The sequence below is a fragment of the Bombyx mori genome, chromosome 20, assembly GCF_030269925.1.
Source record: "Bombyx mori chromosome 20, ASM3026992v2".
In the NCBI taxonomy this organism is placed as follows: domain Eukaryota; kingdom Metazoa; phylum Arthropoda; class Insecta; order Lepidoptera; family Bombycidae; genus Bombyx; species Bombyx mori.
Genome location: NC_085126.1, coordinates 7,401,647 through 7,428,397, shown reverse-complemented (window position 1 = coordinate 7,428,397; position 26,751 = coordinate 7,401,647). Strand labels below are relative to the sequence as shown.

The 26,751-nt window shown below is 37.0% G+C and overlaps 1 protein-coding gene across 4 annotated transcripts; it reads right to left on the bottom strand.

The window, feature by feature from the left end:
- Positions 1–1,287: 1,287 nt before the first annotated feature.
- Positions 1,288–25,799, bottom strand: LOC692532 (guanine nucleotide-binding protein G(s) subunit alpha). Of its 4 annotated transcripts, none has more exons than XR_009975744.1 (11): positions 25,656–25,799; positions 25,042–25,325; positions 10,247–10,373; positions 9,200–9,361; positions 8,429–8,512; positions 7,297–7,430; positions 6,161–6,289; positions 4,438–4,816; positions 3,475–3,669; positions 2,169–2,288; positions 1,288–1,576 (listed from the first exon to the last, which is right to left on the bottom strand). XR_009975744.1 is itself a non-coding variant. In XM_062674166.1 (9 exons), the coding sequence occupies exons 2-8, from the start codon at positions 10,352–10,354 to the stop codon at positions 3,523–3,525; spliced, it is 1,143 nt and encodes a 380-aa protein (XP_062530150.1). In that variant the 5' UTR covers positions 10,355–10,373; positions 25,042–25,757; the 3' UTR covers positions 1,288–2,288; positions 3,475–3,522.
- Between the last annotated feature and the right edge of the window lie 952 nt (positions 25,800–26,751).

Here is a 26,751-nt window from a genome sequence, read left to right as displayed (position 1 = left end):
TTTCAAATCCAACCGCGAAGGGCGACACATCGATTTCATACATTCATATATCTTTAATTTGTCACAAAAGGACTAATAAAGATATCAAAACAAATAAATATAGTCCACTCTCATTTACCACCACAAAGCAACAGCTAGATTTATACCTACTGATTTCACAATAATGGTCATTTCAAAGGTAAATTGCATATGGCTAGCATTTAATTCAAATTTAATTGAATTTTAATAAATAAAAATTGAAATTTTATTTTCAAATTCGATGATTTGTTTATTGATTGGTATATTTTTTTTCTACATTTGTATCTTTTTCCAAAGTTTGGAAGATTTGACAATGGAAGAAATTTAACATCCGAGAGGCAGTACAAAAGGCCTTGAAGAGTTTGTTCGCTCCCGTACACCTGACTTCTTCAAGAAGGGCATTGAAGGACTATAACTGCACTAGCAAGGATGCTTCGATAACATGTCTGCATATTTTGATTGATAGAAGAAAAAAATGGCTTTAACTTTGTAAGCAGCAAAGGTTCTTGTAAAAACCAAATATTTATATTTTAAATTACTGAATACTCATAAAAAAGCAATTGAACTGTTTTTTAATTTTTAAATAAACTACTACTAATTGAATAAGAACTGTCTGATGAACTCATCTTTGTTTAATACTTCACTATTAAATTTTATTGCCTTTTGTTTATTTCACTTTTACACTAAACACAATATTGCAAATTACCCGAGCATAATGGCGGAGACTTTTAGGTGCATGAGAGCAGACGTAGACACTAACGCGCATGCGCACTTGTCAGTACCCAGGGAGGAAAAGTTACACTTTCTTCCCTGTACAGCGGGAGGAAAACCGAACTTTCGGCGTAGGTAGGAGTTTTTTTTTAATAAAAAACACAACTTTCTAAACTGCGACTTCTTGTTAAGACGTAACCTTTTTATTTTAAATCACTGAATAAAATCTAGTAATTCTGTAATTTTTCATAGCGAACTCCAATAATATGTTATTTGCGATGTTCATTCATTTTAAAAACAATGCTTAGCTCGTGCATTTTGGCGATAAATCACGTCACGCTTAGTGAAGCTAACTTCAGCCGGGCTATAATGACAGTGCGCCAATTAAAAAAAAAATCTAACTAACCACGCACCACCTAATCAAGTATGTATTTACAAAGATATTTACAAGCTTGACACTGGCAACACTGGTATCACGAGAAATCAATCGCCATACTTAAAAAAAGTGCAAGAAATAATCAACGCAAATAAGTTAGAAGACGGATAAAAAAAAAAAAGTAACTCTAAAAATATACTTTATTCACTTAAACAACAAGTCATATAAAATATTACATAATATAATATAAATAAAAAACAATATATTATCACTTAGATTAATTTAAACACTTAACGATAGTAAGGCGAGCGTGGACCACTTCTCATAAAATATTCGAAAAATAATTCCATTCGTTAAATAATTACGTTAGTATTAAAAATATATTTCTTCTATAAAAAAAAAGTTCATAAAAAATTTAATAACAAAAATAGCACTTTGTGCAGCTAACTCCAAAACATCGTCAAATTCGACCTGGAAATTAAAATATTATTTATTTTATTATTATTAAATATTATTTATTATATAATAAAATTTATTAAAGACTCTTTCATAGGTATTGGTGATATTAACTATGACGTGTTAATGGAAATCAATGGCTTCTAAATATACGACTAATTAATGGCTGGACGAGCTTACGGCCAACTTGATGGAAAGGGGCTCCCGAAGCTTGTACACAACAGATATAGGACGCCGTTTTGGGGCATGAGGCTTGAGGTATAAGTACCAAATTGTACGACTGCTGCCCAGTGCCTAAAAACGCATTACTGCTTCTCGGTGATTATAGTCACCGCCCTTTTGGGTCTCACAAAACGAAACTAGCAATTATATAAGATAATTACATGCGCAAATTATAATTCTATTGGATTTGATTTTTATATATATAATAAATAATAAAATAATAATTAAAAAAAACCAGCAATTTTTTGTTTTGCGTAGTACCATTTGGCGCCCCTTTGTGAGTAGCGCCCGGGGCATCATGTCCCCCTTGTCCCCCTCGATACGCCTCTGCCCGTATTAAGTTTCTTAATCAATAAAAATAATACTAGTTATATTATGTACTTACGTTGTATTTTCATGGTTAACAAAGGGCAGGGAGGTCGCGAGCGAAGCTATGTCCGTGTCGTGTCTGTTGGTTTGTCTGTCCGTTTGTGTTTTTGCTGTGGACGGTTCGAAACAGACGTAACTGTGGAAATCAATTTTTATTCTATTAATTTACCAAGAATATTGGGAAAAAAAGAATCTAAATGTTCACAAAGGCACACTAATTTATTCTTCAATAGACTTTTACTGACATGATTCGAAATTACATTTAGTATGTAATAATTAGCCGTGGGAATTATTAAAGCTATTTTTACGAAAGATGAAAATCGTAAAATTAATTTTAATTATTTTTTATTATTCAAGACTCATCAATCTTGATGGCTGTTAATTTAGAGATGAATATAGTCAAAGTTACTAAACGAAAATAAAGTGTAAAAATTATTTTAATAATCAATTATATATAATAGTCGATCCCATTTATTGTTTTAGACAGCTACTTGCACGAATTTCCCAATGCTTGCTTTGTTTTAAAAAAAATATGTATTTCAAAACATTAATTTATTTAATAAATAACACAATACGCCTTTTCACATTAAAAGTGTACAATTTCCAAAAATATTCGCAATTGAGTTAATATGCGTAAACATTTAGTATCACCGGTATTTTTCTCATAAATACTGTTAAAAGAGCGTAGTCTTGTTTTAGTTCTTTTTTTATTTATTTTACCTATGTTTTCACTACTATTAACAAAATTAACACACAATTTTATCTTACTTTAAAATACAGATAATGTGACTGGTAAAAAATGAAAATATGAAATGTTGCAAATATGATTATTATTAAAGATATTACATGTTTATTTTTTAATTGCTTATATGGGTGGACGAACTCACAGCCTACCTGGCGTTAAGTGGTTACTGGAGCCCATAGACATCTACAACGTAAATGCGCCACCCACCTCGAGATATAAGGTCTAAGGTCTTAAGTATAATTACAACGGCTGCCCTACCCTTCAAACCGAAACGCATTACTGCTTCAAGGCAGAAATAGGCAGGGTGGTGGTACCTATCCGTGCGGACTCACAAGAAGTCCTATCATTACTCCTATTATCCTATTTACTGAGACTTTTTCAGTGGACTTCAGGATCCCGAGTTACGTCCAGCGGCTTTGCTTTATTTTCCCACATTGTTGCACTTTCACAGATATTAAACAGTTAATAAACCATCGCTATTACACATTTAAACAGTTAAACTATTAAAACACTCTCCTGTAAAAAAGTTTTGGGATTATAAAAGTTATACAGAAGACGAATAGTATAGTATACTCACATGCAATCACATTGGTTAGCTCTAAAGTACTCAGTACGCGTATGTCCGCTATAGTAGTTCGTATTGCTTCAAATGCCACCGCTGGATGATGTTCCGGCAGCCGTTGAACACTCGTTGGATGTTGTCGGTGTCGACGGCGCACGTGAAGTGAGCGTAGCAGTCGTGCTTGCCGTCGCCCGTGGCGGTGCTGATGCGCTGAAACACCACCCGGAGAGATTAAAAACGTAGATTAAAAACGTTTTTACATATATTATACATATAAGTGTAAGTATAAGTGTACAAGGATGTGATAAATGAGTGAAAGAGGCATGTAGCGCTGTGAACGATGAGGGAATATAAAAATAACAAAACCTCATTCAACCACATAACGCCTCATTATAACAAAAAAAAATTGTTCAAAAAATAAAATCACTTAGGGGTATGAAAAATACCTAGACCTAGACCTACTGAAAATGCATATAAAACTTCATTAAAATAGGTCAAACCGTTTCAGAGGAGTATAGTAAGTAGCATTGTGACACGAGAATTTTATATATAAGATGTATGTTTTTCGTCATCCGTGACCACCACCGTAAACGGTAAAGTTTACGAATTGTGGTAAAATTGTAAAAAGTATTTTAAAACACGTGATTTATATGTATATAGTGTAAGCTATGTTTTAATTACGTACGTCATGATTTAGGTTATGTTTTTTTTTAAACCAAATATAAGGTTTTGAATGGTTTTTAATGCAATGAAGAAAATTGAGCATGATATTTCCATCTGTTAGTGATATTTCCATAGTGAGAAAAAACTGTCTGGATTTTAATTTTTTTTTACAATAGAAATTGGACAAGTAAGGTAGCTTGACGGTTAACAGTAACCATTGTTCGTGGACATCAACAAAGCCACGGGCACAGCCAAACCGCCACCTACCAACCTTGCATATTAATTCCTACAAGATCAAACTTTTCATTCACCAACCAGAAACTCCTCACGAATGAAGAACTTGGCGCGGGTCACTTCAGGGTGATCTTTGGGGTCTGGCTTCATGTCAGTCGGGGTCTGGTACTGGGCGAACTCGTGGAAGTAGTCCTCGAGCCGAGACTTCCCCGCCAGCACCTTCTCGGCGAGCAGGTCCTGCTTGTTGAGGAACAGGATGACGGAGATGGTCCGCAGCCACCGGTTGTTCCAGATGCTCTTGAACAGATCCAGGGACTCGCGCAGCCGGTTCTGCGTGGGGTCCTCGCGCAGCACCATGTTGTAGGCGGAGCAGGCCGCCACGAAGATGATCGCGGTAACATCGTTGAAGCACTGGATCCATTTGCGTCTTTCGTCGCGTTGTCCGCCGACATCGAATATACTGGAAGCGAAATAAGCTTGGGTTTATATAGACGATATTGTGGTTTTCAGCATAGCTTTAGCAATCCATGCGCAGTAAGTAGTAAAAAACAGAAATGAATTTTCTTAGATGAGTGTGCGGACTGTTTGGTATTAAGTGGTTACTGGAACAACTGTGGCGTGTTCTGGTGTCCACGGCCACAACACGACGCATAAGGTCGAATTTTGGATTTGATTGAAACCGACTTCTGATATCAGAAGAATGAACTCAGACAAGATTTGTATACGCGACAAAAGCATTCCACTTATCACTAGTGTGTGTTGTTAATTTCAAAATATCCTAATCTATACTGCACTACACTATTCATTGAGCCCTAAAGCCTAAATACGGCCCTAGCCGATCTTTCTAGAAACTTAGATATCGTGCGTCACCTTTACATAGCTCCGCTATTTGACGCAAGATGGCTCTATCGACAATTTTTTGAAGCTGTAATTAAGATTTGTAGAACCTCAATCTTTCGCGTAACCTGTATAAGTTTTGGGTCCGTGCGATCCACATCCTCACAGCGCGCTGGAATCGTCTTTGTTATTGCCGCAGATGGGCATCTCTGGGCATCTGGTCGGGGGGCGGTGATCGCCCTTGGTAGTCGAAAATCGACTATAATTAATTGAAATTATAAGTTTGTACATTAATATGATTCAATTGTCAAAGACTATTTGAGTCGACTATTATCAAAGCCGGCAATCTGACTTTTGGACAATTATTGGTAAATCAGAAAAACGAATTATTGACTTTGTATTCCATTGGCAGTCACAAAACTCTTCGGAACGACATCTTAGATAAATAACAGGTTAAGTTAATACTTTATTTAATGCAGGTTTTGAACCGTATTCTTTGAAGGAGACGATTATATTCAAATCAATCTGTATTGACATATCAATATATTTTTTTTGTCCAAATGCACAGATTGCCACCTTTGATAATAGACGACTCATTTATTATAACTTCGAGATTTCACCAAGACTACACTTTAGACAAATATTAATAAAGACAAACAATATTAACCTATTGTCGATTTGACCACAGACTTTAAGAAATAACGAAAGGTTGACAATAAACCAATATTATGCATGCGTGTGTGGTGTGTGTGTGTCAAATACATGGTAGTGTGTGTAATGTTTTCTTTATTGATTTAATGTATCTTTTATGCATTATTTAAAAAAAAATATTAGCATTGTGCACTTCTTCTCTATATCCTCTATAAGTGTGGAAAATTTCATACTCCTCCGTCCGCGCAATTTTCGTAAAAAGGGATACAAAGTTTTTTGCTTCACGTATTAATATATAGATAACTAAGGCACTCACTGGAAGTGAACTTTGTCCACGACGAACTGCGTCTGGTAGATTCCGGATGTGAGGACCCGGCAGCGGAGGACGTCCTGCTCGGTGGGCGTGTAGCCCGGCTGTCTGATCACGTGGATCTTGTCCAGGAAGCTACAGGAGATCGGTATTAGTACGCTCCTCCATCGTCTGCCCGATGACGCTTAGGGTAATTACGCGACGTGATTGTTGAACAATTACGATCTAAACAGATTCCGTGAAGATGTGTGGGACGAGCTAATTATTATCATATACATTTACTGGTGGTAGGACCTCTTGTATTGCCACGCGGGTAGGTACCACCACCCTGCCTATTTCTGCCGTGAAGCAGTAATGCGTTTCGGTTTGAAGGGCGGGGCAGCCGTTGTAACTATACTTGAGACTTTACAACTTATCTCAAGATGGGTGGCGCATTTACGTTGTAGATGTCTATGGGCTCCATGGTACATACACCAAAATAACATTTTTTACAATTTTTGTGTCTGTCTGTCTGTTTGTTCCGGGTAATCTCTGGAACGGCTGGACCGATTTTGACGAGACTTTCACTGATAGGTAGCTGATGATATAAGGAGAGTAACTGAGGCTACTTTTTTTAGATTAGCTTCGCCCCGCGGCCTCACCCGCGGTACAACAATAATCGCAGGTAACATCGCGGGACTCTGCTATCAAATTTAATGTTTCCGAAGCAAAGCGAGGGCGGGTAGCTAGTTGAATAAGATGAGTCGTCTATTATCAAAGGTGGCAATCTGTGCATTTGGACAAAAAAATGTTATTGATATGTCAATACAGATTGATTTGAATATAATCGTCTCCTTCAAAGAATACGGTTCAAAACCTGCATTAAATAAAGTATTAACTTAACCTGTTATTTATCTAAGATGTCGTTCAGAAGAGTTTTGTGACTGCCAATGGAATACAAAGTCAATAATTCTTTTTTCTGATTTACCAATAATTGTCCAAAAGTCACATTGCCGGCTTTGATAATAGTCGACTCATGTGATTGGTAGATTTTTATTCTTTTAATCTTACATTTTTATCAAAAAACACTGGAATAAAGCTGTGAACGGATCAATTTTACGATGAACGGTTTCGTTCTTGTACTAAGTTACATATTAGCTTACTATTTGGCACTGTCGATGAGCTGGTACTCGTTGCTGCGCTCGTAGGTGCGCTGCACGCCCTGGTCCTTCCACAGCGCCTCCGTGTGCTCGTAGAACTCCGAAGGGTAGTCGAAGTCCGGCTGCGACGCCACGTCCTGCGCCCGGCAACCGCACGGTCAGTTTCTCGAGCCGACCCGCGTGGCGCTGACCTTGGCCACTCCCTCACCCTCAACTATACGACGGCAATCCTCAAGCCGCTTCCCTCTCCGTACCCCCGGCCCTAGCTACGTCCTCGCCGTGACTCGCACTCACAACGACTCAGTCTCGTGTGACCACTCTCACAGTCCAGCTACAACCAGCTAACACGCACCAAACGGTGAGTGTCTTATACTATATTGCTTAGATGGGTGCACGAGCTCACAGCCCGTTGTTAAGTGTTAAGTGGTTAGTGGAGCCTATAGACATCTACGACGTAAATGCGCCACCAACCTTAAGATATAAGTTCTAAGGTCTCAAGTATAGTTACAACGACTGCCCCACCCTTCAAACCAAAACGCATTATGCTTCACGGCAGAAATAGGCAGGGCGGTGGTACCTACCCGCGCGGATTCACAAGAGGTCCTACCACCAGTAATTACGCAAATTATAAATTTGCGGGTTTGATTTTTATTAAACGATGTTATTCGTTCACCGTGGAAGTCAATCGTGAACATTTGTTGAGTACGTATTTCATTAGAAAATTTGATACCCGCCTGAGATTCGAACACCGGTGCATCGCTCAACACGAATGCACCGGACGTCTTATCCTTTAGACCACGACGACGTAAATGCGCCACTCATATTAAGATATAAGTTAAGATAAGATATAACTAAGGTCTCAAGTTTAGTTACTACGGCTGCCCCACCCTTCACACCGAAACGCATTATGCTTCACGGCAGAAATAGGCAGGGCGGTGGTACCTACCCGCGCGGACTCACAAGAGCTCCTACCACCACTGTAAATCTATATCTCGCTTATACTTCCCATAAACTTTTCACGTCACATATCAAGAAACTACATTCACTGGTAGAAGCTATCCTAGTTCACCCTAGTCCTAGTAAATCCAGTTCCTTATACATTCACCAATCTCCCAGCGTCTCGAGACAATCTCACCTGAATGTAATCCACGCGTGGTTTATTCTCCGGTTTCTCGAGAGGAATCGGAGGTGTTAAGGTACTCATGGCACCGGTGATCGTCTGAAATTCAAACGTTTATATAGGAAAAAATTAAAAGAAAACAATTCAGTAATCTCCATAATCAAATTTAATTAAAATAACATAAGCATTGTTCAGTTTCCCTGCCGCGGAATTAGTGTATAAAATGACTTACGTATATCGCGCGTATAACAAAACGCCTTTATTTAATTTGCAATTATTTACGAGATAAGGCTTTATCTGCACAGAAATCTTGTTGCGAAAATAAATAATAGTTTAAAAAAAAAACAAGAAAATACGTTTTTATAGAAAAACCAATAGTGTAAGAAAAAATGATTTTATTGTAAAAAAAAGCGTGGGCTGTTTTCAGGATATTATCAAAATAACTCTTCTACTCATATCTGTTCATAAAATATTTATAACTACTGATACCATGCACCCCACGCTGTTTTTTTTTACAATGAAATCATTTTTTCTTACACTATTATTAATTCAAATTTATTAAAATGTATTTTCTATTTTTTAGTTGAATTTCAACTTTTTCAATATATTTTTTTCCAATTTTTTTTTTAATATTGTTTTCTCATCGGTCCTTAATAAGTATACCAAATTTCGAGTTAATCCCACGTTTTGAAGGGGGTCAAAATCATGTTCAAAGATTCCGTTACAAACATACGTACGTCTGAAGTTAATAAAAGCGTATTAATTACAGGCGTTGTGTACACTCACAATGATGGCATCTCGAACGTTCTTCTTGATGTCCTCGATCTTCTCCTTGCGCTCCTTGTCGGAGAAGCCGTTGACGTGCAGGATGCGCATCTGCTTCACGATCGTCGACTTCCCGGACTCGCCGGCGCCCAGCAGGAGAAGCCGGTGCGTCGCTTGGTACAGCTACAATTCAGAAGACCGCAATGCGATCACTAGCCTAGCAGAAACGGACCTAAATAATACAATTCCATATCGAGGGGTGAAAGACTATTTAAACAACACTTTTGAAACTTTACACGAGAGCCATTTAAAGTTTAACAATTTTGAAGTTATACTTCTTTAGGCGCGTTATGAAAATTTGATGAGAGTGAAATTTTACGATGCGCGCGCACCGTGACACAAAATTAACAGAAATGAAGTTGCCCACTAAATCGCTCATTACAATACGACCGACGTAACTTGGCGAGTCTGAATATAGCCGGAGGTGAACTTTCGCGCGTGTACACTCGTAAAAAAAGTGTTATTAGCATTCATTTTGTAACGTTAAATATTTATTATTAATTATTTAATATTTAAACAAAAAAAAGACATAAATTTAATAAAAATCAAGTATAACTTCTTACGCGCGTACATAAGTACACGCACCCTTTTTTTATTGCTTAGATGGGTGGATGAGCTCACAGCCCACCTCATATTAAGTGGTTACTGGAGCCCATAGAAATCTACAACGTAAATGCGCCACCAACCTTGAGATATAAGTTCTAAGGTCTCAGTATGGTTACAACGGCAGAAATAGGCAGGGCGATGGTACCTACCCGCGTGGACTCACCAGAGATCCTACCATCAGTAATTACGCAAATTATAATTTTGCGGGTTTCATTTTTATTACACCACTAACCACTGAATACCAGGTAGGCTGTGATCTCGTCCACCCATCTAAGCAATTAAAATAATAATAATAATAATATAGCCGAAGAAGCATTCATTCATAGGCAGCATTTAACTACTACGCATCCATCACTAAGTCCCGTCACACGGTCACACACAATTTGTTTAAAGGACTCAAACCTCTCTATCTTGTTTGAGCTGTTGATTTATGGCATGGTTCCGTCTTCTCTGCTCCTTCGCGTCTTCGCTTTCGTTCCTGTGACCTCCTAACGACTTGAAACAGCCCATTGATGACCACTTGCCCCACCTTTTGGATAAAAGAACTCATTGCTGATTCTCGTCAACGGTTACGAGTGAAAACTCGATTTTTGGTCGGCTATGCCTCTCGCATCTCTCAAGTTCGTGATCGACGGCGACAAATCACCACGAGATAGGCCAACTTCTGCCTATAATAATAGCAATACGTCGTTGTCAAAACCAAAATCAGCTATGTGCAATTTTTGAGATCTTTACTTTGTGACCTTTTGTATAGTTGACAGCCCTATCTACCGTATAAAACTGTTATGTGTCTATACCTTTAATATTTATCTATAGTTTTAATTTGATATAGTTCTGAAAAATTCACTTTCATATAAAATTTTATACGACAATGTTTTTATTCGTTAATTCAAAATAGAGTTTTTGCACATAGCAGATTTTGGTCTGACAGCGACGAATAAAAATTATATTTCAAATAGTACTACATCATTTTCTAGACCGAGCTTCGGTTACCTAGTGCTCACTCAAGACATGCATTGTACATTTTAGAACGTCTCTTAGGTATGCCTACCTGAGCCAATGAACGCAAATAATGTCGCAAGATACTTTTTCTTTTTTTACACAAATTTATTTGCTACTTCCAAAAGACACGTGCATCTGAATAACAAGCACGTAAAAATTAAAAAATTAAAACGCCACATGCCCGTAAATGAAACAGAATTATAGTATTTTCGTTACTATTACAATATATAATACACGGCAGTATACCTACATATGTGATTTTCCTCATTGACAAACAATAAGTATTTTAAGTGAATCATATTATTATTATATACGTACTATACCAAGCAGCGTGAACAATAAGATATTTTTTATCTGAGTTATAAATCTTGTTAAGGGGAAATTTGTCTAGCGAAAACATTTGTGACAAGGATAAACTATTGTAATAATTATATACAAAATTGTTGTACAGATAATAAATAAAATAAAATAAATATCAACTCAAATTTTTGACAAAAAAAATTAATAAAGATACTAGCTGACCCGGCAGACTTCGTAGTGCCTCAATCGATAAATAAAAGACCTAAACTTTTGTACAAAATAAACTTAAAACAAACAAAAGGAATCCGTCCGACGGGGGACACATCAAAGGGAAAAACAAAATTGTTATTTTTATTTAATTCCAAGTATTTTTATATTTATCTACATTTTAAACCTTCTCTGGACTTCCACAAATAATTCAAGACCAAAATTAGCCAAATCGGTCCAGTCGTTCTAGAGTTTTAGCGAGACTACCGAACAGCAATTCATTTTTATATATATAGACTACATTTCAAATCATTTTTATATATAGAGATATTAGTAATCGAAGTCAGTTAAATAAGCATTATCAAGTACAACTCAAGAACTACTGGTCAGATCATGATAACATTTAAATGGGATCACGTGAGAAGTACTAGCTTTAAAAAAACCCCATCTAAATCGAGGTAAAGGCAAAGGGAAAATCTTCAATCGAGCATTTGGAATTACTCGGTAGACCGATGCTCCAAATGTTTTTGTTTTGAGAGGACGGTTTACCGCTAGCCCGAAGGTATTTCCAGTTTGACCAGTACAGCTGGGCGAGCAAGGGCTCAACCAGGACGGAAGGGATGACAGCCGCCCGAGCGCCTTCGGAGAACTAGCAACTCAAAAAGGGCAGCTGCTTCGCGAATGAATCTGGTTTCAATTCTTTTCCTACCGAAGCTGATGGTCTAGAGAGATCATATCAGCATCACCGGGCTAGTAGGTGAGCTAACGGGACTCAAACCTGGTCACGTTGCTAACACGAATCCTAGCAAGAGCCGTGCTTCGCAGAATCTAACACCGAATCGGAAAAGCGACCCACTGAGAAGATCCGGCGAGAAACTCAGTGGGCTAAGGTACAAATGTAACGTAACTTGTATATATGCTAACTTATCTTGATAATATCGTTAGTGAGATTCAGACACCGGTCAAGCATCCTATGTGGTATGATAGTTTTTGCGCCATGCCTCTTCTCCAAGACCAGAGGTCGTGCCATTAAGTTATCGTTATGCGTGCCATGAGCTCGTGCCATGAGCTCGCGGACCCAACCTGAGAGAATTAGCTAAAACCGGCCCTAGTAAGGGCAGTCCTTTTACCGAATTCTAGGTTTTTTAATTACTTATATGGCATTTTGAGTGGTTAGCGGAGCCCAAAGACATCGACACCGTAAATTCCGCCACCCACCTTAAGACCTGAGTTGTAAATCTCAGTTTTATAGTACAACGGCTGTTCCGCTCTTTAAACCGAAACGCTCTACCCTACCTATTACTGCTTCACGGCAGAAATAGGCAGGATGGTGGTACCTACCCGTGCGGGCACACAAGACTTCCTGCCACCAGTGGACAAGGATGCGCAGACTATCTTTTGGAACATTGGACAAAAGAGTAACTTAAGCACGTCGGATTTAAAATACTAGGTACTCTTCTACCATCCCGTAATTAATTAAAATATAACAATTTCATATTGGTCATTCGTGACCATGAAAACTGTGATCTTAGTGGCAATGGCAGATTGATACTGCAGGGTAGCTAACACGCAAATCATCAAGTTTGTGTAAATTACTAACAATGGTTCAAAGGGAGTAGAGGAAATCTTCTCATAGAGGGTCCAAGTGAAAGATGCTTCTCAGCACTAAGGAGAAGCCGTAATGGATACCATAAAAATTATACAAAAATTGATTAGTTCACACTGCACACAATGTATGTTGTTCGAAAACTCCTGTGCATGCGGGGTCAGTGTTATGCAATAGGTGCGTGCAAAAATTTATATCTATATATTAATATAATACGTGAAGGAAAAACTATGTATCCCTTTTTACGAAAATTGCGTGGACGGAGGAGTATGAAATTTCCCACACTTATAGAGAATACAGAGAAAGAGTGCCGAATGTTAATATTTTTTTTAAATTATGCCTAAAAATACATTAAATCAATAAAAAAAACAATACACACACTACATACCATGTATTTGACGCACACACGCATGCATACTCTTTATTTATTGTCAAACTTTCGTTCTTGACGTCTGTGGTCAAATTGAGAATAGATTAAATATTGTTTGTCTTTATTAATATTTTTCTATAGTGTAGTCTTGGCGATATTTGTGATTATAGAAGTATATAGAATAGTCTTTGAAAATAGAATCATAATAGTGTACAAACTTACAATTTCAATTAATTATAGTCGAATTTCGACTACTGTGGGACCACTAGTAAATATAAATATATAAATCATATTGTAATATTAATATATAGATTTAAAACATGACATTTCACTGCTAATTTTACACAAAACGTTACACTATCGCCAACTATCTCGACGGAAAAGTAAACATTTGTCAATCAACAATATGATAATCAAAATGACAGCTACGATCGTTCATTCTTAATTGCGAGAAAGTTTATTAAAAACGAAAAAATAAAATAAAAAATATATCGAAATATCGATGCAATTTAAATGTTGTTAATGCGTTTTCTTGAACTATGTGAGTAGATATCAGATTGGGAGTTCGGGACTGCTGTTTATTCCCATCGAGACTTAGACATCGGGTATCAAGGGATCAATCAGTGTATACGTGAACACAACAAAGCTTCACCCTGGCTGGTTTACCTATAAAATGCCTTAAAAGTACATTTTAATGAGTTCAAGTCACAATACATACGATTGTCACAATACATTAAACTTTGTTTAATATATCTGATTATTGACATTCGTATTATAATACTAGCCGTACTCACCCGCTTCGCTGGGCAATTAAAATTAACATTATTATTTATTGTCATTATTATTAGGAACACTCATATAAATATATGCCTATCCATTAAATACATGTATTTTCTACATGGATATCAAGTTTCAAGTCAATAGGATGTGGTTCAGTAGTTATAACGGAATATCCGTAAAAACCACTGTAGATTTATATATTAGTACAGATTTCGGTTTTTTTTACACCCTTATAGGCAGAAGAGCATACGGCCCATCTGATGGCGAGTGGTTACCGTCGCTTATAAAAGTCATCAATGCCAGAGGCAAGATCAAGCAGCTGCCTACTACTGAATAATATTAGTGGGAGTATGTGAAATAGAAGAAGGTTCTCCAGTTCTCCACCATTTGCCAAGATCAAGGGCTCAGCTTTTTTTGGGCATATCGTGCGGTCTCCAGGGCATAGTCTATAGCAAGAGTGGCCAACCGGTAGATCGCGATTGACCGGTCGATCATGGCGAGACAAAAAATATATAAATACACTAGCTGACCCGGCAGACTTAGTAGTGCCTCAATCCATAAATAAAAGACCTAAACTTTTGTATAAAATAAACTTATAACAAACAAAAGGAATCCGTCCGACGGGGGACACATCAAAAGGAAAAACAAAATTGTTATTTATATTTAATTCCGAACATTTTCATATTTATTTACATTTTAAACCTTCTCTGGACTTCCACAAATAATTCTAGACCAAAATTAGCCAAATCGGTCCGGCCGTTCTCGAGTTTTAGCGAGACTGACGAACAGCAATTCGTTTTTATATAAATATATACATAGAACAGACTGCGCTACATATTAAACAATTGCTGCAGGCATCATCTTCATCTTGTATCATTTGTTAATGACCATTATGTCACATTATTTATCCTCTATTCCACACAATAGTAATAAAAGAAATTATACTACTTATTTGTACTTATATTGGAATTACATTGTTTTATTAATTTTCAAGAAATGTCATTAGTAGATCGTAGAGTATTTCGTCAGTAAACAGTAGATCTTGGTTCTAATCAAGTTGGCCACCCCTGTTCTATAGGGCCAAAACAAGATGGTCATACATCATAAAGAGAACAGTTGGAAGCAGCATCTAACAGGCGATCCACCTCGCAGCGGACCGATCTTCATGGAAAGACTTACTTACATACGTGTTGTCGAAATCCTCAGTAATGACGGAACAACTAGGACGAAGAATAAGAAATATCAATACTATTATTATAGTTTTCCATTTCGATCATTCCTTCACTATTAATTAGTTGTCAGAGTTTTTCAAGGCTCGTCCAATGATTAAAACACTTTTGCGGTTTTGAATGTCGCGTCATCCGTGAGACCACTAATGTTGTAATATATTACAAACATTTGAAATCGAACCGTCCGCGGCTTAATAGGTAAAACGTCCGGTGCATTCGTATTCCTATCGAATCATACCACAGTACCAGACTTCGAATGTACTGGCCACTAGAAATAGCATAGTGTAGTAAAAGATTCCGTTACAAGCAAACATATCATGCAAACCAAGCCAACAAAAGTGTGTCATAAAACAAATTTTGGGTGTCAGACATATAAATTAAACAGGCTAACTTTGTTCACACTTTGCTTTAATCTGCCAATTTTACATTGATGCGTTTGGTTCTTGATTTATTCATAATTACTTTGGACTTCTTATACAAATTTTTACACACAACGCTACCGCGATGTAATTTTGTTAGCCTGTGACATCTATTGACGACATTTGTCAACTGTTGGATTTATTACTTAACAATATTTTAATGGTTTGCAATATAAACCTCATATTTAATAATAATTCTTAATATGTACAGGACTCTATATAATCATATAAATAATCAGAAACCTTACACTCTATATAATCATATTAATATAAATAATCATAAACCTTACAGCTCGGCCATCCTACCTAAAGCGAGACCCTTCGCTTTGAGATCAAGAAAAAAAAACAAAATATATATGTTACAAACAAAAAAAAAATAATAATAATAAATGCAATTAATTATACACTAGGTTTATATATGACGTGTAACATTTTTTTTTAACATTTTTTTTGCTATAAATACTAAGTACATACACATATCTATCGCTAAATCGTTTCCATGGTTTTAAGTTCTATCAAAATAATAATTAAAATAACAATTTCTTTCTTAAGTAACTAAATGTCAAACATAAACTGAGTAATCAAGTATCTAATCACTGTCATCAACACTATAACTAGATTCATCAGATTCTAATTCTCTACAGAACGACATCCAAGGCTGAATCTTATCAATAGATACAACTGCTTCATACCTTCTACCTTTTTTGCGAGTCATTGGTATATCTTCTACCACGAACCTATCATTGGGAAGAACCTTTAGTATACGATAAGGGCCTTGGTACTTAACAGAGAGCTTTTGAGATTTTCCATCGTGCGGAGCCTGCCTTGCTAAGCGTACTAAATCCCCTTCTTGGTACTGCCTCGCTGGTTTCCTATGCTTATTAAAATTGACTGCATCTTTAACTTGTTGCTGTTTTTTTTTTTTTTTTTTACTAGCCTGTTGTCTGACTTCCGCCAATTCCTCAATGGGAGTCCTATTTAGGGTGTCATTGATTACCGTACTAAGTATGCTTTCCGTTCTATTAATTATGTTAAATCCAAATAGTAGCTCAGAGGGGCTCTTTTGGGTAGTTTTATGTCGAGCTGTGTTCATACCAACCTGTATATCAGTGATGTGGTTGTCCCACGACTTGTCGTCGCCGCCGTGATTGGCTGTCGATAGAGTATCTAAAATCGTTCTATTAAACCTTTCTACTTGCCCGTTTGCTCGAGGCGTTGCAACGGCATTTACAATATGTTTGATCCCGTAAGAGGTCGTAAAATCTTGAAACGCCTTACTGGTGAAACTCGTACCTTTATCTTTTCGATTGGGTGGAGTTCTCCTTCTCGTTTATCACCTGGAGCTTTGTGGTACGCGCACTCAAGGCAGGAGGTAACATACTTCCGGACGAGACGCCGCATTTTCGCGAACCAATAATGGCCTCGGATGCGCTGTAGGGTTCTTTCAAAACCACAATGGCCAACGTCATCGTGGTTCATTTTTAAAATTTGCCAGCGTACACTTTTGGGTACCAGCCATTTTATTTCGTCACCTACCACGCGGTAAACATGGACATTCTTCAGTCTGTAGTTTTTGTGTATGTCCGCTACCTCCGCCGATGAAGGGTCAGAAAGAATCCTTTTGATTTTATTTATCTCGTCATCTGCAGTTTGTACCGTCGTAATCCAGTCCTGTTCGATTTGCTGTATTTGTAAAACATCTAGTACATGTGTTACCTGAAGAAGAATTGACTGGGTTTCTGCTTAGGGCATTCGCGTGTGCCATGCTAACACCAGGCCGGTACTCGATTGTACAGTCGTACTTCTGAAGTTGGACCCACCACCTAGCTATGCGAGGTATCAAGTCACGCTTAGTTAGAGTGGACCTGAGTGCATTGCAATCGGTCAAGATTTTAAATGGTATTCCCACTAAATAAACCCTAAACTGATTGAGAGATGCAATGACCGCCAAAGTTTCGAGCTCGTACGAATGAAACTTGCGTTCGTCAGCGGTAGTTTTCCTGCTGAAGTAGGAAACTGGTTGCAATGCACCATTACAGTTACGCTGCAGTAAAATACCCGCTAGGCCTTCTTTGCAAGCGTCCGTATGTAGCTCGGTTTCGGACTTAGGATCGTATAGAGCTAGCACCGGTCACTCCACCAGAGCGCTTTTAGTGCCTGTGAACGCCTGATCCTGTTCGGCCAACCCCAGTTAGCGTCTTTCTTCAGTAAATCCGTTAACGGTGCAGTTATCGTAACATATCCCTGTATAAACCGTCTGAAGAACCCAGACAGACCCAGAAATTGACGCAATTCGTGCTGATTGGTAGGTGTTGGGAATTTTGAGACGGCTTCAGTTTTTTCTTTACTACCTGGGCGGATACCATTAGCACTCACTTCAAACCCTAGAAAGTCTATGACATTCAAAAAGAAATAGCACTTACTTAATTTCAGTGTGAGAACTTCGCCTAGTCTTTGGATGCCTTCCCTAAAATCCTTGGATGGTATCAGTATGTCATCCATGTAGACAACAGCATATTTAATTTGGGCCTCCTTTAATATTTTATGGATTGTCCTTTGGAACACAGATGGTGCATTAACTAGTCCGAAAGGCATGCGGTTGTATTCATACTGCCCATCAAGTGTTACAAAGGCAGTTTTACTACGGGAGGCCTCGGCGACTGGTGTTTGATAGTACCCGGAAGCAAGGTCCAATGACGTAAATAGGGTGTTACCGGATAATAGGTCCAACTGATCCTCGACTCTTGGTAGGGGGTAGTGTTCCTTTTTGGGCTTTCTGTTTAGAGCTCGATAGTCCACATACAATCGTTTCTCACTATTCTTTTTTTTGTACCAGGACTATAGGACTGGCATATGATGAAGATGACTCCCTAGCTCTACCATTATCTACCATCTCCTTAACCATGTCTCTTACTAATTGTCGCTCAGTATGTGACATACGGCATGGGCGATACACGACTGGTTCCGTGTCGTTAAGGTCGATAACCATCTCAGTGATGTTGGTAAACCCAAGGTCCTTGAGCCCACTTGAGAAGCAATCGCTATGCTGAAATAATAACTTTTGTAGTTCTTCGGGCTGCTGTTTTGTTAGCTCAGGATTGCAACTGATCTCTTCATCCAGTCCCCTATCGGTAAGAACGCTACAAGATTGGAAAAAAGGTGTTGGATGCGTATTACGCAGTGCTCGTGTTAAGAGAGTGTCCTTCTTTATACAAACCTTGTTTGACGAGGCATTATAAATTAAAAGCGCTGTGCGGCTGTCTTTTATCTCGTACGTACCGGGAAAAAGATAGTACTCTTTTCCTTCAGCACCCCTTAACGAGCCATGGACGTAGATGCTACCGTTTCCCTGCCCATCAGCATTAACAATTATGGGACGTACAACGTTACCATCTATTTCCGTGTCATCTTCCACTATGAGTCTTATTTTAGTACACGCGAGTCTTTCAAATACGATCTTAGTCGGCGTTTTAGTCATTATAATATCAGGCTTCTCTGTAAAGGAATGTCCAAGTAATGCAGAGTAACTTAGTACATAATCTTCTACTACATATATTTCAATAGTTTTTTTTTAACCCTTGAACTTCTACACTCACGGTAGCTACACCTAAAGGGCAAGTCAGGTTTCCTCCTATTCCTCTTAATACCGGCATACTTTCCCTCACATCGATATTCAGGTTCAACTCCTTAGCGGTACTCTGTCTAATTAACGAGCATTGACTCCCTAAATCTACATGACACTTGACCCCTGAGTTGTTAATCTTTATATCCAGTATATATTTATCAATAGCACTATCATCGCCAGTTACATTAGATACTTGTTTTTGTTCATTATTTTTATCTAAGGCCTGACTATCGTCTTTATTAATCGGAGTTTTATTTTTTTAAACAGTTAATCGCCTAATGACCAATCCTCCCGCAGGTCGTACACTTCGCGATAAGTTTTGTACATTTAAAGCTAGGGTGACCTATTTCGTTGCAATTGAAGCAACGGATTCCGTTATTACTAGGGCCCGCCCTGCTCGTGCCAGATTGATTTGTTTTTTTCAGGTTGGCATCGTTAATGGAGTCACGAACTTTGCCTACCTTCACGGTTCTAAAGTATTTGAGCACTTGCTCAGGTTGCTTAAATTGAGCGGCTTGAGCACCCACTTTAACGGCACGATCTTCAACCCCGTACAGCAAACAGTCTACCACTTCCTTGCCATAAATTTTGCAACGATTTAACAAGTTCATTTTCGCATGATAGTAATGTTCAAACGACTCACCGTATCTAACTGTTTTTGCTAACATTTTATGCAATAACTCAGCATAGTTCTCGCTTTGGGGAAAAGATTCTATAAGTTTTTGTTTCCACTCAGTCCATGTAAAATAATAGGCTAGATAAGCCCTGATACCAAGTTTTAGCGACACCAGAAAGCTTGGGCAAGGAATAGTGGATAATTTCCCTGTCTTCCCACCCATATATGTGAGCTCATTCTTCCACTTTCGTCAGCCAAGTAAGGATAGTTTGTTCCTTTGCCATTGGGTCAAATTCGGGGATAACATTTGTGTTGAACGTAAGTTTGGGCTTATCTGAACCTTTTATTTTGTCAAGAATATTCAAGAATTTATCTACTAATACCTTTGTATCTGAACCGTCGTCCTCCTTACCACGCTCAACCTTGCGCGGAAGCTGCGGTGACCCCATATCAGATCCTGAAGAGGAAGACACATGCCGTCTCCTCTGTCCTGTCCTTGTCCTTGTTTTCCATCTCCTTCTTTCGTATTCGTCCCTGTCATCAGAGCCGCTTGATTGTTGCCTGCTCGACCGCTGCTTACGCGATCGTCGTTCACTCGATCGCTTTCCACGCAACCGTTCTCTTCGAATCATCGTGTCCTTGTCCATTTTATCAAATGTTACATATTGCTCTATGCTCGAGCTCCTCCTTCTAATTCTTTCCTGTCGCCCTACATCCTCAACCTCGGATGCTCCATGCTCTATCCTCGAGCACATCCTCCTAATCCTTTCCTGTTGACCTACATCCTTAACCTCGGATGCTCCTTGGTCACTCCCATGTGTTAGTCCTTCCCCTCGACTAAGCACATGGACCCTACATCCTAACCTCGGATGCTCCTTGCTCTATCCGCGAGCTCATCCTCCCAATCCTTCCCTGTTGACCTACACCCTCAGCCTTGGATGCTCCTTGGTCACTCCCATGTGTTAGCCCTTCCCCTCGACTAAGCACATGTGACCTACATCCTCAGCCTCGGATGCTCCTTGGTCATTCCCTATGTGTTAGTCCTTCCCCTCGACTAAGCACATGGGCTCCTTTTATCATTAAGCCACTTCCTCTTACTAGCCGAGCACCAGACCCTTCTCCTCGGCTAGTGTCGTCCTCCACGTCACAGATGATGAGCGTAACTGAAACTCACATTGTGGAGCTTAGAATGATGATAATTATAAACTGCTTTAACCGGGTTTAATAATTGCAAAAAGTAGAATAGGGTAATTTAAATGGCATAATATCGGGTACATTCCGAAAAGCTAGAAGAGGACTCCTCGTGGAACGGGGAACAGAAAAGAAAATAAACTTTATTATGCATGTGCATTCATCGAAAATCATGTATTTCCAAAGACCTGACGCACTCTAATATATTTATGTAAACATTTAAACCAATGCAATAACGAGTGTCGTTAGATTCTAATAGAGCCTATAAAACCCTTAACTTTTTCGTCACCATGTAAATAAAACGGCAGGTGGGTAGAATGAATTTGTTGTTTTAAGTTTAATTACTTATATTAAGTCAAAGTTATAATCGTCATTGATTTCTTCATTGGTTCTTCGTCATTGGTTTATTCAACCCAACGCACATGTGATCATTACGTGGTCGATTGTTCAGTGCGCTTGCACTGATCGGTTACAAGGCAATAATAAAAAATGACTCAGTGCGGGTTTGTATTATGAAGAGGAACAAGACAAAGAAAATTCATATAAAAAAAAAAAAAAATCACAACCATCAGAATTTTCAATATCACTGAATCAGATGTAAATAATTAATAATAACTTACGTTTTACCGATCCGTGGGCGTAGTAAGGTTAGTTTTCTAGAGCCTTATTTATCCCGCTTCTGACCTTTTGGGTGTCAGACATATAAATTAAACAGGCTAACTTTGTTCACACTTTGCTTTAATCTGCCAATTTTACATTGATGCGTTTGGTTCTTGATTTATTCATAATTACTTTGGACTTCTTATACAAATTTTTACACACAACGCTACCGCGATGTAATTTTGTTAGCCTGTGACATCTATTGACGACATTTGTCAACTGTTGGATTTATTACTTAACAATATTTTAATGGTTTGCAATATAAACCTCATATTTAATAATAATTCTTAATATGTACAGGACTCTATATAATCATATAAATAATCAGAAACCTTACACTCTATATAATCATATTAATATAAATAATCATAAACCTTACACAAAGTATTTTTATCAATTAACCAAAGCTCGAAGACTTTCCAAACAGTTCACAAGATTTTCCAATGCCAAAATAATTTCCGACAAAACAAAACTACTTATGTATTTCTTTGCAGCAAAGTTATTTTGTTGAGAATGAGAACTAGAAATGAATAATTTTGCGGTCGACATTATTTAGGCCGACTTTTGCTTAATTTTATTCAACCCTGAATCTTTTTGCATCTGAAATATCCACTCACATCAGTATGCTGATGCTTCACACATAATAAGCTTATTGTTATTTATATATTTCATTGTACATATTTAAGCATTTCAGCATTTTACAAGTGGTAGTGCGTCCTGTCAGCTCAAAATTATTATTAACAACGCTCCTACAACCATTTCCCTATAAAATTGAGACTTAAAAACCCCATTACTCAAAATTATCAGATTATATATTATGGGATCCGGTAACCCTTTAACACCTGACGGGTCATAAGTGAGTCTTTCTGCATCTATGTAATTTAAGGAACTATTGTGACACCAAATCACAAGTCAATGCTAGTTGTGAAAGAGTTATGAGATCCTAATACCCTTGCATGCACTTTTTGAAGTAGTTTGCGAAAAACATAACGATATTTATAAGACCATTTTAATTTTGACTTGAACATACAATTTATTAGTACTTACAATACTGCATAACAATACTCGTTATGAAAAATTCTTCAAGTGAAAATCGATATATGAAAAAATACATTTACTTATTAACATTGTAATAGTTGAGGTACTCACTAAAATCGTAGTATTAAATAAAAACACACATATCAAACAGTTGTTTCATTGTTTCCTATTTCTAATATATCATTTTGTGATCCCATTCAATAAATAAATAAATAAATAAATATTTACTAACAATCACGCCACGTTAACTGGTCCCGTGATAAGTTCGTAAAGAACTTGTGTTACAGGTACCAGATAACGGAAATAAATGTAAGATTTTTATTATACACATACATATATTTAATATACATCCATAACCCTGGAAAAGACATTTATATTTATCATATAAATATCTTCCTTTGGCGGGAGACCCCCTTGTGTAGTGACCATGTCACTTACCACTACACCAGACGGCCGTTTAAATATGACATTACACTGCAGAGACAATTACGAACCTGCGTACTCTGATACAACTAGTAGCTCAAAGATATTCCATTAGGAATCCTAGACTCAAGACTACAGCTAAATGGTCTTTAATAATAAGGATAATTTATAATTAATAGATAATAATTAGAGACTATAACAAAATAAACCTATCATCAATGTATTGGAGTCAACTATGCATTGTTGAGGATAACTCAAAAATTACTCATCAGATCTGGATATTACTGGTGGTAGGACCTCTTGTGAGTCCGCGCAGGTAGGTACCACCGCCCTGCCTATTTCTGCCGTGAAGCAGTAATGCGTTTCGGTTTGAAGGGTGGGGCAGCCATTGTAACTATACTGAGATCTTAAAACTTATATCTCAAGGTGGGTGGAGCATTTACGATATAGATGTCCATGGGCTCCAGTAACCACTTAACACCAGATGGGCTGTGAGCTTGTCCACCCACCTAATCAAATTTAAAAAATAAAATAAAAAAAACTTGATAAAATTGAAATGAGAAGCACCAGCTTGCAAATAAAAAAAGAATCATCAATAGGTTCTATCCTAGAAAAAATTGTGAAGTAACAGATATAACAGAACACATTCAAATTGAGAATCTTCTCCTTTTTTGAATAAGAGAAAATATAATACATCTAAATATTGTACATCTTGAGGTTGCAGACTATGGTTGACCTTCTATCGTTGGACTAATTCTCTACTCTCTATTCATATAATAATTACAAACATATTTATCTATATATATAAAAATGAATTGCTGTTTGTTAGTCTCGCTAAAACTCAAGAATGGCTGAACCGATTTGGCTAATTTTGGTCTTGAATTATTTGTGGAAGTCCAGAGAAGGTTTAATAGGTAGATAAATATGAAAGTGCTTGGAATTAAATAAAAATAACAATTTTGTTTCTCCTTTGAGGTGTCCCCTGTCAGACGGATTCCTTTTGTTTGTTTTAAGTTTATTTTATACAAAAGTTTAGGTCTTTTATTTATCGATTGAGGCACTACAAAGTCTGCCGGGTCAGCTAGTAACATATATATATTTAGTAGGATTTAGCAGGTGTAATACATAATATATATAATTAGTGCATCATTATTACATTTTATGAGTTATGGTATATAGGTGATACAAAATTAGATTATTAATTATATTAATTTCCTGTTATGTATTTCATTATAGACCCAACCTTTTCTTATCATTAATTGCTTGAAATGTTTTATAAACATGTTCTATTAATACTATGTGTTATTGATTAAATGGATTTTTAATGTCTTTTTAACGACTTCAGTTTTCATTTCTAGATATTTCGTCTCCTTCATAATAATAGTGTTGATGAGTGTTTTAATCAATCTTAAGATAATATCCATTAGTATAGGATTATGGTTTGACTTTGGATTTTGACTGAAATGATTAGGTTCTAGTTTTATAGATAGAGAAAACAGCAGCACAAGAGTGAATTAATACTATATTATATTACCAGCTTGTCCTGGTGTATATTGGATATAAGTTTGGAGATAAATCATCAAAATGAGAGACCATTAATACTTTTACTTGAAAATTTAAATCTCCAAAACTGATATTAAACGAGTTCTTATAGAAAGATTATTTATGATATAAATTTAGCATCTGGAACTATGAGATAGTTGGTAAGTTCTTTTAGATCGAATGACTCACCAACAGGTAGGAGTGGCGGGTTCTACCGCGTCCTGGTCGGCGTGAGGGAGAGATTCGGCTCCCTGCGCGCTCTCCCTCTCCGAAGAGGCCGTGGTACTGCGCTCCAGTCTTACTCCGTCGGCATATTAGCTACGCTACTGTTGTTTCATCGGCACATGAATTCATTGCAAATCTAGCCACAAAGTATCCACAACTCAAGTCCGAGGCGTCTTCGCTCCTTGACACTCACTTGACAATCACTACAGCTGATATCACGCCCACTTATCACTAGTGATTACAGGTACCTGCATCCAAACAAGCTATATGACACCTTCGCTTGTGCGACCCGTTATATTACAGTTTTGTAATCAAATCGTTTATATAAAACATAAAAGATCACCCATCATTGCTAAAATTGCAAAACTAAAGGCGTATCTTAAAAATGCAATTTATAAGAAAATATGTTTTTAAGCGGTCTGATTATTTTGATAACAATAATCTCGGTTGGCACTAGTTGATTCTTACATTGTATCGAATGTTGGCACAATTTCCTCAGAACCTTGTGCGGTGTCTATGTGTTTGTAAAACTCCAGATAAGTAGAACTAAATGATAAGTGTACATATGAAATTATGACCTTTAAATGTTACACTGCACTATACTAACAACACCCCTATACATTGTCCATACTTCATATACCACATCCACATACCACACATTCTCTCTAACTAATGAAATGTCAATGTCAAATCATTAAACGTCGGTTAAGAGACCTACACCATAGACCTATAGGTTTCATACTTCAGTGACCAACACACACGTTCGATCGTGTTAAGGTGCAGAGCTGCGTAAAACATAGCATTGAAACAAAAGAGAGATTTATATATCTTTTTGACCTAAGGATTTCTAGCTCTACAGAAAAATAGATTATTCTAGGAGTGTTTATCAACGATATTATTTTCGAGATTCATTTTAGTCATTTAATTTCGATACGTCGCGGCGACGTGTGATTTGATAGATTTAACCCACAAGAAAATTAGACATAAAGCTGAATTGAATCGAATATAAACGGTAACTTAAAATTACGTAAATGTTTATAAAATCTGAGGGCAAACAAAATAGACAATAATTATTGTGCTTTATGAAGATCTGACTGAATACTCATTTTTAAGTATCGTTTTATTTGTCTAATATATTATTATGCCACATCGAAAATGAAGCTTAGGACAAAATTATGTAAATAATTACGGATCTGATGGTGAGTGAGAGAAATACTAGCTTTTTAGGCAAAAAAATAATAGGCACTATAGATCTTGTAATCCTTAGATCTACATGCATATACATAATATTTTAAAATATTGTACTTGTTTTGAATCACGCAAATATTTATGATTTATTCGCAGTAAATTTTTAAATCGATCTGAATCGAAATTAAGAATCGAATGAATTGCCGAATTTGCTGAAAATTAAATTGAGGTCTATTATATATTAGATTTGATTGTTAGATCTTTTATTTAGAAAATTAAAAAGATATTAGAGTAAAATCAAGGAATGCGATATTTTTATTCATACGAGGCTTTGGCAGATTTTTTTATATTACCCAATTTTTTTTTAATTGTATTTATAAAGAAACAGAAAAAGTTTAATATTGATTTTTTGCAGATTGAGATCAATAATATTAATACTTCTGTCGAGTAACTATCGATCTTTTATGTTACATATGGTTTTTTATT

Coding starts and splice junctions, on each gene's coding strand:
- LOC692532 (XM_062674166.1), bottom strand. CDS start 10,354: ATGGGCTGTTTCAAGTCGTTAGGAGGTCACAGGAACGAAAGCGAAGAC. Junction 9,362..10,246: donor AGCTCAAACAAGATAGAGAG/GTTTGAGTCCTT, acceptor TCTGAATTGTAG/CTGTACCAAGCGACGCACCG. Junction 6,290..7,296: donor CTCATCGACAGTGCCAAATA/GTAAGCTAATAT, acceptor GATCTCCTGTAG/CTTCCTGGACAAGATCCACG.